Source organism: Alligator mississippiensis, chromosome 3, assembly GCF_030867095.1.
Source record: "Alligator mississippiensis isolate rAllMis1 chromosome 3, rAllMis1, whole genome shotgun sequence".
In the NCBI taxonomy this organism is placed as follows: domain Eukaryota; kingdom Metazoa; phylum Chordata; order Crocodylia; family Alligatoridae; genus Alligator; species Alligator mississippiensis.
The window spans coordinates 165,466,179-165,485,086 of NC_081826.1; the positions used below are offsets into that span (position 1 = coordinate 165,466,179).

Here is an 18,908-nt window from a genome sequence, read left to right on the forward strand (position 1 = left end):
CTTCCTGCTGCCCCTAAGGTCTCAGTTTTGCAGTCCAGAATTACAGCAGCAGGGTTCTGCACGGTTTCTCATCACTTCCTCTTCTTGCTTCCAGGTGTCTCTGGAATTTGTATTCCACAGTTGCATTCAGCAGTAAGGTTGAGCAGGGGAAGGGGTGTTTAGCCCCTCTCCCTGGCCCCAGCTCCCAGCTAGGGTTTGCCTAGAAGTTCCAATGAGGAAAATGAGGTGGCAAGTACTGGGAATAAAATTGAAAACGGAGTGACCACTGAGATCAGAAAAAAAGCTGGAGGCAAGAGGAAAAGACTGTAATGGACTGGACAAAGACACTAGGAACAGAGACTAGATCTGAGGAGGAATTGGAATATGAAGGGAGAAGTGGGGTTGCTGGATAAAAAGACTGGAATTATTAATGACTGAGGTCAGGGTCTGTGTTTGGGGGAGAGTTCAGAGGGGACTAATATTGGAATCCCCTGGGGAAAGGCTAAGAACCAGAGAGGGAGAGAAGAAACACTAGACAAGAAGTAAGGAAGGGGAAACTGGAACTAGCTTGGTAAAGAAAGTGGGAATGAGAAGGGAAACCGAGATAAGCTATGCAAGGAGACAGGCACTTGGAATATTTAGGAAGGAGACTGGCAACATCTGGAAGTACCAGTAGCATGGGACTGGAATAGAGAGTCCAGAAGGGAAAATTAGGGCTGTCCTGGCAAGGAGACTAGGATAAAAAGTCTGAAGAGTAGAGACTGAGACTGGACAGCTGAGGAGAACGGGATGGTAAGTAGGAGACAAGGGTGGGAAAGAGACAGATTGAGACAAAGAAAGGTTTCAGGGACAGTGCAAAAGGAGATGAGGGTCAGAAGAGTCTGTGGCCACTCGAGTATCATGCTCTCCAGTGCCTGGATTGGACCCCAAGATTCTGGAATCTCCCCACTGCTTGCTGTCAGCAGGATCTATGAAATCAACTAGCAAGCTGACAGTCTTATCCCCTTGTGGTGTTGATCCACATGGAGAAAAATAACATTGTTTCCTGTCAGTTACAATATCAGTTGAATTGATACGGATTTAAAAACCACTTCAACCTTCTTGATGAACCATGGAAGTGCCAGCATGAAGCCACACAAAGCTGTGTTTCTGTTCAGTTTGCTTTCTTTAAAAACCCCTAGGAAGTTACATGGGCATACACACATACATGCATGCACACATTGTTAAGTTGTGTGTGTAACAGAGTCCCAGCTGCGACTCTGTTACTTAGAAAAAGTAACAGCTGAGGAGGAATAGCGCAGCTGGGAAACAGGAAACACCCTACCCCAGGAAACCAATAAGGACCCAGAAGGAAGAATAAGAGGGAGAGAAGATTGCCCAGAGTTGCCTGTGGGCACGGACTGAGGTGGAAGTTGGACCGAGGAGGTTGCTCAGGAGAAACTGAGAAGCACCAACGGGGATAGAGACTGCTATCACCTCTGACGACAAGAAACCGGGATCGCCACAACCCGACAGGTCGCTACCTACCTGAAGAACCCGCTCCACTGGTGAGTCACGAGGACGAAAGAGGGAAGAGGCGACAGGCGGTGGTCCCAAGGTGGTTGAGATCAGCAGAGGAAAAGAGAGAGAGAGAAAGAGAGATAAAAGCAGAGCTAGCAGAGAGCTCAGGAGAAAGACACTCCATTTGCAAACTCAAGCCGGGGCCACGGGGAATCCCCGGCTCCGGTGTTAATTGACTGCTAATAGGATAATTAGCGGCAGACAGTCAATTAACTGCTAACCTACAGCCTGTAACCATCCCCAAGTACTTTCTTGGTGGATCCTGGTAATTGGCCCTCAGGCAGGGCATTCAGGGTCAAAGTGAAACCAGCCGTAAACAATAAAAGGCTCGTTAACCTGATGTCAAGACAGCGTGGTTCTTCCCGCAGGTACTGACGCTTAAGATCTCTTCCTCCCCAGAAATTAGCAAAGATCAAAGTCGTGGCAGGCGGGAATCGCGGGAAAAGTTAGTCCCAAAGGCAGACACGTTGACAGTGTGCAAGGTGGGAAGAGTGAAAAATAATTTAAACAGACCCTTGGGTCATTCCAACCAATGTGAGAAGTTTATTGATTACTTGACAAGAACAAGGCAGAGGTTACGTATAATTGCCAAGGTTACATATAATCTTGTGGGAGAGTCTTGACCAACAGTCTCCACAGCGGGGGGGGAAGTCGTCGTTCAGCGTTTCATCAGTCAAGAATCTTGGTACGCACAGCAGTCCCACACACGTTAGAAGAGTTACCCTCCAACTTCCTTCTAGTCACATCCCTTATTTATGGATGGCTGGTCAACAAGATCTTAATAATTTTAATCAAAGGTCCCAGATCGGCTTTATTTACATTTCTTTGTTTCACTGAAAACCTCAGAGCTGGATTGGACTAGATTCTTCTTTGTAGATATGAAATGTGTCACTTAATTAGCTATGCATACTAGGCCTGTGCAAGGCAGCTAATATTCGCTTTGGATTCGGATGATTCAGGGGGACAGTGATTTGATTCGGTGATTCAAATCACTGCCCCAAATGAATTCAGCTGAATCTCCGAATCAGCCACGCCCATCCACCACCCGCTCTCCCAGCCCAGCAGCGGCTGCTCTGCCCACCCCAGCTCCCAGCACTTTAAAAGAAAAAAAAGCCCCAACTCAGCAGGTGCTGCCAGGTGGGGGGCAATCCCCGCTGCCCCTCACTGCCCCATGCTGCACAGGGGGCTCTGCATGAGCCCCCTGCTCCTCCAGCACTCCCATGGCTGCCCTGCCCACCATGGTTCTGGCCCTTTAAGAAAAATAAAAATGAGAAAAACCCTGCACTCTTGGTTCCTGCTAGTGGGGGGCGATTCCCCACTGCACTCCACTGCCCTGTACTACATGGGGGGCTCTGCACGAGCCCCCCCCCCCCCCCCCCCAAGCACCATGGCTGCTGCAGGAGCACTGAGTCCCAGAGATTTTCTCAGGTTTGTTTTTTTTTTTTCTTAAAGGCCTGGAGCTGGGGCGGGTGGGGCAGCCATGTGGGGGACTGGGGGAGTGAGGGGGGGGTTGGGGGACTTGTGCAGAGCCCGCCATGCAGCATGGGGCGGTGGGGGGCAGCAGGGATCACCCCCTGCCTGGCAGCACCTGGTGAGTGGGGGCTTTTTTTTAAAGCACTGGAAGCTGGGGAGGGTGGGGCAGCCATGGAGACACTAGGGGAGCAGGTGGGGAGCAGGCAGGGGATTGGGGGCTGGCAGGAACCTTCCCCCAGCCCTCCTCCCCTGCCCCTAGTACTTACCAGCTACAGCTCCCTGCTGCAGCCACCAGGGACTGTCCGAATCATCAAAGCTCTCCAAATCTTTTCTGAAGATTCGGAGAGCTTTGAATCTATTCGTACCTATTAATTGGTCCCCTGATTCGATTCCGAATCGGAGATTCGGCCACTGAATCAGGCCAAATCACCACCCGAAGCTTCGCACAGCCTTAATGCATACCCTTTAGCAGTAGGATACTTCCTTATTTTCTTTCTTTTACACTACTGTGTCTTTCAATTTCACTAAACATTCTAATAACAGTGCATTCAATACTTCGTGCATTTGCCAGTGCAGCTTGCTGCATCTATTTCCGGACAGATTTCAGCATAGGATATTGACTCCCCTTGAGATGCAAATGCAAGCTTCTGTTATGCAAAATCAACATGATACTGTAGCTTGTCTGTTTACTGAGTCATGTACACATAGGCTGCATCCACAGGAGCAAGCACGTGTGTTTTGCAGTGCTTCAGAGACTTTTGAGGCACCACAAAACGCACCCCACAAATGTGATTTGGTGCTTTGGGTTGCATATTTGCAGCGTGGTGCCAAATTTAACTACTGGGAGATCGTACTATCAAAAAAAGCTTGTGGAAAAAAGGGTGGCACACCTGGCAGCAGCACGCACCACCCAAAACCAGGCTAGCAAAAGCCATACTCTAGTTGCTGGGCAGGTTCCATGCACCCGGATCGCTGCCGTTAGAGTCCCAGGAAGCTCCCAAGACCTCAGGTAAGGCTGCTACCACCCAGGGCTGATTCTGGGCAACTTGCTGCGTACAACAAATGTGCCACTGCTAATTGTCCCCGGGGAAACACCCGTGCATGCTCATCTGGATGCTTCCATGGAGGTCCACATGTCACAACAGCTTCAGTTCTCCAATAGCCACATGTCACAAATGTCAGTTCTGTGCCAACAACATGCAATGTAGGAGTCAGACTTTGGACATACCATGTGATGTAAAAGTAAGTTATCTGAAAAAAATCAGATTTCTCAAATTAGCCACCCAAAATTAGAAGACATTTTTTACCTCAAACTCTTTATGCTTCAGTTCCTGTATGTAAAATTGAAGTAATAATATCCCAACACCTCACATGGGCGTCATAAAGGTTAACTAATGTTTGATTGGCACCCACAAGCTATAGTGGTAAGCTAATATATAAGTATGTGTACTCATATTTTAATATATTAGCTATACGTATATTAGTTTAGCACTAATAAAAGATTTGAGAACTGAGTAAGCCATGTAGAAGACAAAATGTATCTAAGTCGGTTGGAATTTTGGTGAAAGCACATAGAATATATATGTGTGTGTGTGTGTGTATATATATATATATATATATATATATATATATCTATATCTATATAGTTTGTGAGAAGTTTGGAACATAACAATATCTTCATAAGTATTAATTAATTTATCTCCTAATGTTATAGAATAACGTTTCATGAAAGACTGTATACATGGGTGGACCCAGGATTTTAGAAAGGGGGTGCGGTAGCAGTCAGCAGTACTGGAGGGGTGACTGCATCCCCTGCTCCCAGCCTTCCTCCCCTCCCCACCCCCTCCCTGCCCTTTGCAGGCAGATCATGCTGTGGAAGCAGAGGGTGGGGACTTTTAAGTCCAATTAAGTACGAAGCTCCTCCCTTCCCTACTCTTGGCACCCCTCTCTTCCAGTCTGTGTGTGCAGCACATCCCCTCCCCTCCCATTCCCCTCTTGCTCTCCTCTTATTCCTCTGTTCACAGGAAGAGATGTTCACTTTCAGTGTTACAACAGTTCTTTTAACAAGACAAGCTACTGCATAATGATGAGATTTAGTATATGGGGGTCAAGATAGCATGCAATGGCTTTATATTACATACATACGTTATCAAAGAGCTGTGTAAGTATCAGAACACACTGAAAAAAAAATTATTTTTTTTTGAAGGAAACCAGTTTATGACACCAAGCCCTATATTAATAATGAACTTCTAGAAGTTGTTCCAAGTTCAAATCCCTATTCACAGACTGACATAGAAGAAGCCTATTTGCTTATGAAAAATGACTGGAAAGAAGATTCCACTCAAATCAATTTTTTACCGCCTGCCTGTTTCCTAGCACTTAAACTACAAGCTGAAGGTAAAGTGTTTAACTGATTGCTTTCCAAAATTGTATGTAGTTAACTTACTAATTGCAAATAATTAATTGACTTGCTAATTACTAATTGATTACTTGATTCATAGATTTTTGTTTCCAGGACACTGATTTTAAAACCAGTTCAAGGTTTTGATTCTGCAAGCGCACACATGTTTAATCATACACATCCATGTGAGTAGTCCCCATTCACTGTAATACAAAACTCAAATGTTTTCAGAATTGCAGCCATCATCTTCTGACTGAAAGATGATGCTACTGCTTGTTGTCCCATGTGTAGTGAGCTGACAGTCACTCTTTCAATCCAATTCAGTTGGTATTAATGTAACTAAAGTTCACATTAATTGGCACCTACAAGAAGCCAATAATTGAACAGGCCAGTAATTGGCCTGTGAAGATTCACTTCCTTCTTAACTCACCTGCTGGTTCCCACAACATGGAGCTCATGGCTGAGGCAGGAGGCACTAAAGGTACATGATATTGTACAGAAGGAGTTTTCAACCTTTTTTGGTCGATGTACTCCTGGTGTCCAGTCGAGAAGCAGGGAGACCCCAGCGGCCAGTCAGTAAGTGGGGGTGGGGAGGGCCCTGGCGGCTGATCAATGAGCCAAGGGGGCGAAACTGGAAATGCTGGCAGCACACAGCGCTGGCGAAAACAAAAGTGCCAGCGTCAGCACAAGCAACACAAAGTGCTGGCGGCCCTGACCCCCACTTCTCTGTGCTGCTGCCGCATACCCCCTGGAGCCTTCCCAAGTACCCCCAGAGGTACACACACGCCCTGTTGACAGCCCCTGTTGTACAGTATTCCTTGAAGCATCATGAGATACATGTCTAGCAAGTCTCAGATATTATAGTAAGGGCCTCATTAAAGTAACTGATCTGACATTACAACTTGCATAGTTCCAGATTTACTAAAGTTTTTTTTTTTATCACAGCTTTTTGCCTTTGAATACAATCCAAACCAGTAACTGGAATTTTGCTGCTTTAACAAAGTTAAACAATCTGACCAATTCCAAGGAGTTTTGACCCAGTCACATATAGGACCTGACTAGCTCTTGGTACAGCATTGTACAAGATAACTAGATAAAGTTTAATAAGAAATGTACTATTCCTATCAATAATGCAAGCATGTTGTGGTTAATATTTGAAAGTACACTATTCTTAATTTTCCTGATAAAATTAAAACATTGTGAAGGTGTACTTAAAAAAAATAGGTATTTGCTTAAGGTTAGATGACATATATAAGAAATACTATATCAAGAATATTTAGAGTGGTTTAAGGTCGAATTTACTCATACATTTCAGTATATATTACATACTTAATAGGAATGTAAGGAGAGGTTACCCACTTGTTCTGCAAAATAGTCACTTAAAATTTTACCTGACTGTTTCTTTGACTGTTAAAATGATTTTAATAGTGTTAGATTTTCATAGATAACTGTCTGTGAAAGAGAAAAAAAAGAAAAGTTTTAGATCTGGAAAATATTTTTAAAATTATTCTTAACTGCAAATGTAAAAGGAGAATGATGCCTTTCCTTATACAAAAATGAATAGAGAGCCCAAAGAGAGAGGATCATAATTTTTTTTCCTATATTTTCTTGAATCAATTGCTTAATTAGCAGTTCAGCATTTATCAATGTGTAACCTCTACCCAGTAAATTATGTACTATTGCAAAAGAGAGAACACAAATCTCAGTTTTTGCTGTTTCTAAGAAAGCATCTTAAATAGAAGCCAATTAATTATGAAGTAAACCCTTTTCCTTTTGACTCATTGTAATAAACAACCTTCCTTGCCCTTTTGAAATATTGGAAAGATTTGCAAACTAATTCATTACTGTCTTATTAAAGAGACTGCTAACATTGAAAATAACATGATTCTATGCTTGCGGTGCAGTCTTGCATTCATTACAAGACTTTAGAGCCATATAGTGAAAACCAATAAAGAGGAATATTGATTAGTAACAGTTGTTATGCTGAGATGACACAATTTATCCTAATTTTGGTTTTTAAATGCACAGTCCCAAATTAAAAAAGAACCTGAGATGGATTTTGAATGGACATTTTGAATTTGCAATTCAAACAGAGTAAGGCAAAGATTTATTTCTAAAAAACTTATTTTAATACAGCACTCCTTCTCTACCTATTTGTGCATGTTAAAGATTTATCGGTATCTTTCTGATTTTAATCCTATTCCACCTTTCATAAACCAGAATGGGTTTCTGTAATAATTTTATTTTAAATGTTTTAATATGAAAAATATCTATATAATATTTTAGACTGGTAAAAGGCCTATTCATGTTTTGAAGATACTAGTTTAAAATAAACATTTTCAACATCAATTTTATGATGCCAAGCAGAGCAAATTACTCAAATTAAAAAATTTATGGACATTGACTTGTGAATTATTTTTAGTCAAAAGTAATGAAAAATACAAACAAATTAAAGCTTGAGATAATCATATGAAGGAGCACAATTTTAATTGATATAAAAAGAAAGCAAGTGAAATTGAGTTTGAGTAAAAACTACAGTCTAGCACCACACAATTTGCTGGATTCTTTTCACACTTGTGTCATCTTTCATAGCTGCATAGCTCTGCATATTTCAATGGAGTTATTCCCAATTTACCTCTATGTAAGTGAGCTTATAATCAAACCTTCTATGCTATAATTTTAATAGCCTTCCTGTTGCATTTAAAATGTCTGTTCTGAACACAAGGTCATCATGGGTATGATTTTCAGTTCTGCACCATTCAACCCCATTAGGATCCAGTTCCACAACAATTACGCTAATGGTCCAAGTTCAGTAAACAATTTAAATATGTTTTTAAATCTGCCTTTAATTGGCAAAGCACTTGAGCACATGCTTAAGTTCTGTTAAATTCCGTTGAAAGCAGCTGGACTTATGCTTATATGTAGGAACCTACTTAATTCATGATTTTGCAGAAACTGTGAAATTGAGCATTGTCTGTGAAATCTGCAAAATCAAAAAACAAAACAAAAACCTTACTAAAAATAAAATACTGGCTCCCCAGCAGAAGCCAGTGGTCCTCATGGCAGCTGCAGCTCAGCGTTGCAGCCCACCGGGGTGGCGGGGGAGGAGATGCCGGCATGAAGGGGAGCAGCCAAGGTGGCAGCCACACCCTTTGCCACTGATGGCTGGGAAGGCTGCACATTGTATGGCCTCACCCCTCTTGGCCAATCAGCGATGGGGGATGGGGCCACATAATGGACAGCCATCTAGGACAATCACCAGCAAGGGACGGGGCCACACACCCTCTAAGCCAGTTAGCAGTGAGGGGCTGGCTAACCACGAAAAAGCCATGAAATCAGCTCCATGAGCAGCCCATGGAAATCCCTTTCACTTGCCACAACTTAAGCAGATCTGTAAATAATGAATAAGCATGGACTGCTGAATGAGGAACAAAGTGTGCATGATATTGAACTTAAATTATAATTCTGTAAACTAACCACAATTAAGATTGCGTGATTACATTTTCATGAATCAAGAAATGGCATGAATCACCACTTAAGGTTGCCTCTTAACATAGGTAATCTTAACCATGTTCTCCCACAGATATGTATTTTGATGATTTTTAAGCATAGGATCCATTCTGGGTCTCAAATGAAATAAAATTTGATTGCAATATGTTTATATTGGGAAATAATCGAAAAGAAGGATTAGTAAAGTTCTAATGTGTAAGTACAAGACTGACAACTGAATTTTAAAATTACTGCTAAGTATCTTGCTTTTCACATCTCAGCGCATTCTAGAAAAGCTAAGGTTGGAAGCAAAAGGTCCAACAATGAGCCATAGGTTATGTGAACTATTTGCTTTTTTCACTGAGTGCTAAACTACCATAGTTTAGCTTTTATCTACTGCCACATAAGATAATACAGCTGTGGTTCTCAACATTTTTTTTTATTCTTGAGGCACCTCTCAGAAGACTTGAGGCACCACTGGGAAAATGCCAGCTCTCAGTTTTCACAAAATTTTTGACTACAGAAAAATAATGAAACAATTCTTCTGTTGCAAATAATTCAGAAAGACCTCAAGTCAAAATGTTTTTAACACTATGGATTCCTATTTTAAATCTCTGGGTTTATCTTGTGAATCATGTTTCCACACCTAGCAGTGGTAACATTATGTAGCACACTGGCTCAAGGCACCCCAGGGTACTGTGGCACCTTGAATGATAATCACTTATGTACACAGTGGGCACATCTACAAGTGCAAATGCTCCAGGGTAGGTTTACTGGAGAGTTATTTTCTGTAGAGTAAACCTACCCTGGGCAGGTATCTACAAGTGCAAGGACAAGAGAGAAAATTTGCTTCTCGTGGCAGCAGTCTGCTCCCACCCCCACCAGCCCCGCACTGGCCCCCTGCAGTTGCTAGGGGGAGCTCTAGACTCCCCCTGGTTGCTAGACAAGGAGCTAGCAGGGAGCACAGGCCAGGAAACAGCTGTCTCCTGGCAGGGGCTGGGACATTGCTCCCTGCCTCCAGGAGCTTCCTGCTGCCAGGGCAGGCTCCACCACTAGAGCCCAGGTGAGGACAATGTCCCCTTGTCCTGGTAGCACGGAGCTCTCAGCCCCTGCTCCATGATCATGGGGCCAGGGATGGGAGATTATAATTGTCCAGCCTGACTTCCACCATCACAGGGCCCAGGCTGGGAGATACTTATTCAGAATTCTTACTCTGAAATCGGGCTGAATGTCTCAGCTCCCACTCCCACTCCCTGATCGCGATTCTGAAGCAGGGGCTGGGAGCTGTCTGTTGCTGGGCCAGGGGGACATCATCCCTGCCTTGGCTTCTGTGGCAGAGCCCTCCCTAGCAGCAGGCAGTTCCTGGGGGCAGGGAGCCATCTTCTGCACCCTGCTGCCCAGGAGCACATTTGCTCCTGGTCAGCCATCTACATATGGCATAGGTTGCAGTAAGTAGTTTCATAGTTGGTAGGGTTGGAAGGGACCTGAGCAGATCATCAAATCCGACCCCCTGCCATGTTAGGAAAGAGTACTGGGGTCAAATGACCCCGGCAAGGTGTTCATCCAGCCTCCTCTTAAAGACCCCCAGGGTAGGAGCCAGCACCACTTCTCTTGGAAGTTGGTTCCAGATCCTAGCTGCCCTGACAGTGAAGTAGCGCCTCCTGATGTCTAGTCTGAATCTACCCTCAGGCAGCTTGTGACCGTTATTTCTAGTCACTCCTGGTAGTGCTCGGGGTAACAGGGACTCCCCCAGTGCCTGCTGGTCCCCTCTGACTAGTTTGTAAATGGCCACTAGAACCCTCCCTCAGCCTTCTCTTGTGGAGGCTGAACAGGTTCAGGTCCCTTAGCCTTTCCTCGTAGGGCCTGCCCTGCTGCCCCCTGATCATGCAAGTGGCCCTCCTCTGGACCCTCTCCATGTTGTCCACACCCCTCCTGAAGTGCGGCACCCACAACTGGATGCAGTACTCCAACTGCGGCCTGACCAGTGTCTCATAGAGGGGGAGGATCACCTCCTTGGACCTGCTTGAGATGCATCTGTGGATGCATGACAAGGTACGGTTCGCCCTCCTGACCGCGTCCCCACACTGTTGGCCCATGTTCATTTTGGCATCAATAATGACTCCAAGATCCTTTTCTTCCTCTGCAATGACAAGAAGGGAGTTCCCCAGCCTTTAGATATGCTGCTGGTTCTCTTCCCCCCCCCCCCCCGGCTGCAGCACCTTGCGCTTGTCAGTGTTGAAACCCATCCTGTGCTCATCCGCCCATCCCTGTAACCTGTCTAGGTCTGACTGCAGCCTCTTCCTCCCTTCTAGCGTGCCCACTTTCCCCCACATCTTAGTGTCATCTTCAAATTTGAACAGGGTGCTTTTTACCCCCTCGTCCAAATCGCTGATGAAGATGTTGCACAGTGCCAGCTCAAGGACCGAGCCCTGCAGAACCCCACTGCCCACATCCATCCAGGTCGAATAGGACCCGTCCACCACCACGCTCTGGGTGCGACCCTCCAGCCAGTTAGTGACCCAAAGAAACAGGAAGCCATCTAAGACATTCATCCATCGTTAGTTGGAAACAACCTGAAAGATACCAAATGTTATCTAGACACACAGGCTAAAAAGGAGTAACAGCATGGCAGATCTTCCATTTGGAAGAGTAATTCTACCTTATCAAGTAGATAAGGTTCATGATTTGGTATCTAGTGACCACCACTTTTTTAAACTTTTAAAAAATGTGCATTTACCATTGTTTTCAGTTTTTAGAATGGGGGGAAGTTTTGTATTCTGTGTACATTACTACTATCAGGGGCCAGGCTAGGACTAGGCTCGGTGCCCCAGACTACGATATGCACGGAGCCTGCTGGCATGGAGCAAAAGTAAGGGGCAGGCAGGGGATCAGAGGCTGCATGGGGAAAAGAGATAGGGATAAAAGTTTGCAGGGGGGAGACAGCAGGGTACAGAGGTGGCAGGAGAGGGGGCAGAGGCAGGTAGCAGCTGTAGCTATGGCCCCAACCCTGAGTAGGACCTGGAGCCCAAGCCGCAGCAGCTGCCTGCCTTCCTCTTCCTCCCCCCCTTAATTCCCCACCTTCCTATGCAATTCTAAGACAAGGGGCTTTTCTCCCTTCCATGTTAAATGGGGGGGAAAACCCTTATCTTAGAATTGAGTAAATATGATATATGTGTACATTACCCAACCAAACTATTACTACTGGTTACAGTGGTGATGTGTAGGGGTGCATGTGCACCCCCTGAGAGCACCCATGTACCCCCTGACTGGCTGCACTCACCACTTAGGCGATGGGCAGAAGGGCAGATAGAAGCACCATTTTCCCCACCTGCAAGTGCTGGCCAGGGAGTGGAGTGCCGTTGCACTTCCAGAAGTGGCTGCAGCAATCAGCCGTCTCGCAATCGGCTGTGGGGGGATCCCCCCCTAGTCGTCAGGATTGGCCACAGGGGACGCATCTCCACCCCGGTTGCAAGAATCGCTGAGGGGGCATGTGCCCACCCCGACTAAGGCAGCACCAGTCGCCCATGACTGTTTATGACTTAATTGATGATACTAATCTTTAAGGGTCTTCAAGAGGAGACTGGACAGGCACCTGGCTGGGATCACATGACTCCAGGTTGGTGACCCTTTTCTTGCCTGCCAGGGGCAGGGGGTTGGACTAGATGGCCCACCCCTTCAGACCCAAGAATCTATGAAGCTATGAATACACAAATGAGAAAATGAATAGAAAGGAACCTTGCATGTACGTTTTTTTCCCAGGAAGGAAAAATCAGTACTTGCCAATCAGCAAGAAGTTATTGATTTAAGGTTCTATGAGTTTTACCAATAATGAAAAATTATAATGCAAACAATTTTAAACAACTGTTCAGATTTTTCTTATAATGTATTTTGAATGGCTTGTTGTTGAATTATTATTTTTCTCATTTCTTTTAAGATTTATATATTGCTGATGAACTTGTTTTCGTTGATAATTTGGAAAAGTATTGTAAACAACTTCCGGCTCTACATGTACTTTTGAGCAGACTAAAAATTTTTTTAGTCAAGGATCCTCTTTTAAATCCTAAAGAAGAGAATTTCACAGAAGAGGACATTTTCAAGTAATTACCAAATTGTTACATACTGACCTCAAAATTTACTTACCTATGTGTTTGTAATCAAATGTGATTGATATTATCCTTTAACATCTTAACTCCTATTATTTTATTATGCATTTTGATCTATTGAAATGCCTTTATAGTTGCAAAGAATTAAGATATCTAATTAGTTTTTAAAAAAAACAATTCCTTTGCATTAGAAGTAAGAATGGAGGTAAGGATGGAGGTTACATCCTGTATTAAAGAGAATACACAAAATCAACTGACATGATTTTTTGCCATTCTCAATATCTAATTGTACTTGGGGGTTTTACTACAGCTTGGAATGTTGAAATAATGTTAATCTTTAAACAATCTAATCCTCCTTAGTCAAAATTTCCTGTGAGTACAATGGGCAGAATTTGTCCCATCAAAAGTCCAGGGACAAAATCCTTGTCCCAGCTGTTGCCTGTACATGTGATGTGGGGCTGCTCTGATGCGCAGTAATTAATTAAGTCTGCTGGAGCGCAGTAATTACTGTGCATGTCCGCATCCATGCACTTCAAAATGGTGGCAGGGGCACTTGAACTAAAGCTCATTAAACAGAGCCTTTCTATTTAAAGCCCCCCTTCTTCCCCCAGCTCTGGAGCAGATAGAAAAGTGCCCAATGAAGCCAATAACAAAACTGACATTGAATTAATGGAGACCAGGAATTCATCCCCAACAATGTTGTCAGCAAGCCCAGATTCTGTAGACCAGTGTCCCATAGTTCTTTCAGAAATTAAACTGTCACTCTTCTGGTGTTTGCCCACGTACATTTTATTGTATCAAATATAATCCAGAGATTATATGGTACCTGCCACTTTAAGGGGCTTGAGCAGGTTGTTGAGCAGCCAGCAGGTGAGGTCTGGACCAATTAGATGGCCACTTGACCGAAAGGGGCCCACCGGATCGAAGGAGGGCTGGGCAGCCTCAGTATAAGCCCAGGCCCTAGGAGCAGAGCCAGAAGTTACACCTAGTGAGGAACACCTAGGTAATTCATTCAAGAGGAACAACATCATGCAGACTGCAGGATCACGGGCATCAACACTGTAACTGCCCCTCTTCCCTGCAAATAACACGCTTGAATACTTCTTGGCAGTCTGCCACCCTGTGCCCTTTCCCTTCACATCTGTAGACTATTGTATACCAGCAGTATGCATCCAGGTATCCTTCATGCCCATGTTTGTTACAGAGTTTAAGCTGTCCAAAATATATTGTAAACCCCCAGTGTGTCCCTACTTGGATTACTGGCATTAAGTGCATTATCCCATCAGACCTCCTCTTATCTAACCTCATTACCACCCCAACTCTTCATTATCCCATCCATATACCATATTAATCATGTATCTTCTCAGCATACTTACATTTATTGTACATGATTCTCCAACCATTTCTCTATTTTCTCCATTTCAAGCATGTCCATTTACATTCAAACAATTATTGTCCATTCTCTCGTCTTTTCTCCTACAATAAAACTTATCCCCTCAAATTCTTCTCCCTCACCTACTGCCACATATGTCTTCCAAAAATCCTCATAACCTTCTCGGCTCCAATATGAAATTCAAGACTTCAAGAAAGACAACCAGGCTATTCAAATGTTTTGCTTTAACATCCAAAATTTCAAACAATATTTTTCTATAAATTCATATCTATTCATTCTCCAACTTCTCTGTTCTCCTGTGTCTATTACTACTGCTCTTATTCTCAGACATAGATTACCTGCCACTCCATCTCTCACTTCCTCCCATCTTTTCTTTTTGCAGTTCTAGTTTATTCCTCCCACTAGTCTTCCTCTTCCCTTCAATGACTTTCATTCCTAGTTTCTCTCTCATGACCTCCTCTTCTCCTGTTCTTCCTGCCCACTGGCCTCTTCCCTCATTGCTTCCTTCAATAAAGCCTCCTTCAAAACCACCGATCCCACCACACCTTTCTTTCCTACCTTTATCTGTCCCGTCTTCCTCACCTTTGTCCATCCTGCATCAGACTCTGAATCTTTGTTTCCATTCTCCAATTCACTTCTCCTCTCTTGGTCCACTTTCCCTTCCATAACTGCCACTCTCCTTCCCAAAACCGCCACCAATGCTGTTCCGAGCTCCGAGAACTCCTCTTCCTTCTCCATCCCAGTGCTCCGGCACTATCCCCCCAGCGCTTCTGACATCATTCAGGCATTATGCAAGGCCTTTGCACGACCACTGCACTTGATCTTAGCTAAAGGTGGCCAAGAAGCTATGCCACTGATAGGAAGCTACTCTAAGGACAGGTTAGGACAGGCCATCTGAATACAGTATGTGGTAGTACCCACTGCATTCAGGCCCCGCTTAGCACCAACACTTTTTAAAGTCATAATGAGCTACTATATTGAATACATTTTGACTTCTTCAGTCCTAGAGCTGAACTGTGCCTTTCTTTTGCTTGTCCAGTGATTCCTGTTTCTTCACCAGCTTTAAATGTCTGGCAGACATCAGAAAACAGTTGAGCCCCAAACAGTTCACCCAGAATCCCTCTGTTGCCCACTCTCTCAGCCTGTGGCATATGATTAGTGTGGCCCAAACGTCCGTGAGGTGGAGCTGGAACAGGTTGCCCTGTGTCTCATCTACATTTATATTTTTGGAGCATCCCAGGACTCATGACAAAAACACCCAATTCCAGATACTAGTGGGGACTAATTAGCACATGGATCCTTTGTGGGGTATACACACATACAGAGCAGTGCTCAGCTGTGGGGTCACCATGACTTTAAACACTGTTCACTCTTCTAGTGCCCAGTCCAATGAACTATACAGTAAATCATGAGCCTTTTGACTAATATCATGCATAATTTGTACTATATATAAGTAAGTACAAAAGTGCTGCTTAAAAGCATGTTTATAGAGTACCTGTGCAAAAATTTGCCACAAGTTCGAAAAAAGTAAAATACATCAATTCATGGACATGTTTATTTCAAAGTCAGTTTTTTTCAAATTTGCCCCTCACTTCTATGTGCTCTGGAAGAATAGGATCTGACACTAAGTGGGGGAAGAGGCTGCAGGGGGAAGAAATTGAGGTGGCAAAGAGACCACCTGGCTGCCCCCCAGATTTAGTTTCCCTGCTAAAGCAGTGTGAGTAGGCAAATTCAAGGCAAACTTCCAATAATTAGATTCTGTACTAGGAAAGTTATAACAAATTCATAGATTTTCCATGTATAAAATTAATTATTTGGGGGTTATCTTATATTCAGGATCATCTTATATTTGAGTAAATACAGTATACTTGCATATATATTGCAAAATATGCTATAGAATATTATTTACAAAGTAAGGGCACCTTTATTTTTAGGAGAACATGATCGGGTAGCAGAAGTATACATAATTTAGTTACAATTCAATTGTCATTCGTATAATTTCTAATCCCAACATGTAATCTAATCATCAGCATAATTCAGTTTTGAGTTATAAACTTGATTAGTCTCATTGCAGATAATCAATTTAGTTTTCATGCACTTATGCACAGTGTGCGGCCGCATAAATTTGATAAAATACAATTTCTGCAGTTTATTTTAAAATCCATATTTTGAGAAATATTACTATAACCCCAGCAAAATGCAGCGTCTGCATGTGGGGAGCAGTTATTAGAACCCTGTTCACAACTGCTGATTCTAGTCCTTAAAGTGTTTCTGTGTGGTTTCGTTTCTCTTCCAAATGTTGACTAGAAGGAATTTTCAGCATTATCCTCTCTCATTCCAAACTGAGCTCCTCAATGTGCATCTCAGATTGTTTGGCCCCATTACAGTTTCTTTTTCAACTGTTTCCATTGAAAATGTGCTGCCAGCAAGAGAGGGAAGGAGAGTGGCATCTGTAACAAGAGATGACAGGGAGTCCTTCATAACAGATGGCTTTGCCCTTTAGCTGATTCATGCATTTAGGTAGTAATTCTAGGAAGCTATACTCTGCCAGTGGAACAGTTAGTGGTAACTATACCTTATTCTTACAAATTTCCAAGAAATTTAAAGGTTTAATGCTGAAATTCTTTTTTTTAAAGATTTATATACTCTTTTAAAATATGTTCCACTGAGTCAGGAATTGGTGATCAAGATCGCTTATTTAGTGGTCCCTTTCACAGCTGTAATACATTTTGAGATCCTGGGGACTGGGAATTGTTTCTGGTTATATGTTTTAGAAAGTTTTTTTTGCATCCACTTATTGCATAGGGCAAGTGATAATCTGATTCTTAATTTTGATTCTTTGGTATTTAAAAATAATGTCAGTTCACCTTTGAAGACCTTTTTCTAATTTTATTTTAATCCACTCTTTTTTAATGTAGAATTTCACAAAAAAATATATAAAAGAAAAGATTTAAGAAAGTTTCAGTACTATTAGATCATAAAAATGCTTTATACTTTAGAAAACTATTAAATGAAAATTAGTCTCTAAGACTATATAATATACAGTAATATAAATGATTGCAAAGTTTCAGTGTTGTAACAGTGATAGAGTTAAAGGGTATCTGCAGATGTTACACTTAGATGGACCTAGCCTTAGTTAGGTCAATCTAAGTGCCAGTCTGTATTGATGTTTGGGGAGGTTAGATTGGGCAAAAAAATGGCCAGGCTGATCTAAATTAGATCACCTGAGGAGGTGAACATCTGTACAACCTTTGGAAAGCAGCCCTAGGGCTGGGAAAGCCCAGTCACTGGCCCCAGCCCCAGGGCTGTGCTTTTTCTACCCCCTACCCCAACCCTAACTGGGCTTTTAGCCTTCCCACCCCCCACCCATGGACGGGCAACCCTCCCCCACCAACAGACTCACCAACCTGCCCCACCCATGGACCTGCCAACCCCTCTAATCCTGCCAACCTGCCCCTTCCTACCAACTCTGACTTACTTAGGGTCAGAGATGATCCAAGCAGGGTGTGGGGTCCAGGGCAAATCAGCCTGTGTGGGGCCCCACCCCCAGATGCAAGGAAGCCAGCGGCAGATTCGGCAGCAGGGCGAGAGCGTGGGAGTGCCAAGTGGCCGGATGTGAAGCCGGCGGTAGCGCGGAGTCACCATGGCTGCTCCACCTGGCTCCACAGGGCCCCCCAAAGCGCAGGGTCCAGGGCAGTTGCCCTGATTCGGCCTCCCCCCTAGGGACAGCCCTGCTTAGGGTATTAGTCACTAAAGCTATTGTTAACATTTTGCATCAGGAATATGTTACATGTATGATTCATGCCAACTTGGTGATCTTTTAGGGAAAGTTTTATGTTTCAAAGTGACATGGAAACTCATGAGATTGAAAAGGAACTGCACACAATTAAAGAGCATTTTTGTCAAATATCTTTAAAGGATGCAGAGGTATTACTAATTACTTTTACACCTATGATTTTAATGATTGCTGTCTAATATACTAATTAGAATCTATACCTGCATTTTTACTTAAAGGTGACCTAGGGCACTTTTACATGTGTTCTGGAGGTGGGGGGGTGCTTTAATTAGAGTAGCTCCAAGAGCCGCTCTAATTAAAGCATTGCAGTGTTTTGTCTATTGGCATCCTTGCACTTCAAAATGCCAGTGGGGGAACTTGAACTAAAGCTTGTTGAACAAGCTTTAGTTCAAGTGCCCCTGCCACCATTTTGAAGCATAGGAATGCTAATAGATGAGACGTGGAGGCTGGTTGTACCACGGTAATTACCACATTCAATTAATTTAGTCTGCTCCGATGCACTGTAATTCCAGCATATCAGAACATCCCTGCAACAGATCTATAGGCACCCCTAGAGCTCACTTTAATAGAATTCCTTTAATTTTTTAAAATCTACTGAATACCTCCAGTATCCAAAGTAAAAAGTGTATTCAGCACACTCTTATTGTAAATCAGCGGCCGAATCTCTGAATCCAAATTGAATCGGGAGACCCATTTAAAAGTCTGAAATGAAGC

At 43.5% G+C, this 18,908-nt stretch overlaps 1 protein-coding gene across 1 annotated transcript in view; it reads left to right on the forward strand.

Annotated features, from left to right (window-relative positions):
• SHOC1 (shortage in chiasmata 1) overlaps positions 1–18,908 on the forward strand; it is a 102,848-nt gene that overhangs the window by 12,808 nt on the left and 71,132 nt on the right. Inside the window, exons 5-7 of the mRNA XM_059723540.1 lie at positions 5,219–5,409; positions 12,837–12,999; positions 18,223–18,325. Of these exons, the coding sequence (XP_059579523.1) occupies positions 5,219–5,409; positions 12,837–12,999; positions 18,223–18,325 (457 nt within the window). The remainder of the gene's footprint in view (positions 1–5,218; positions 5,410–12,836; positions 13,000–18,222; positions 18,326–18,908) is intronic.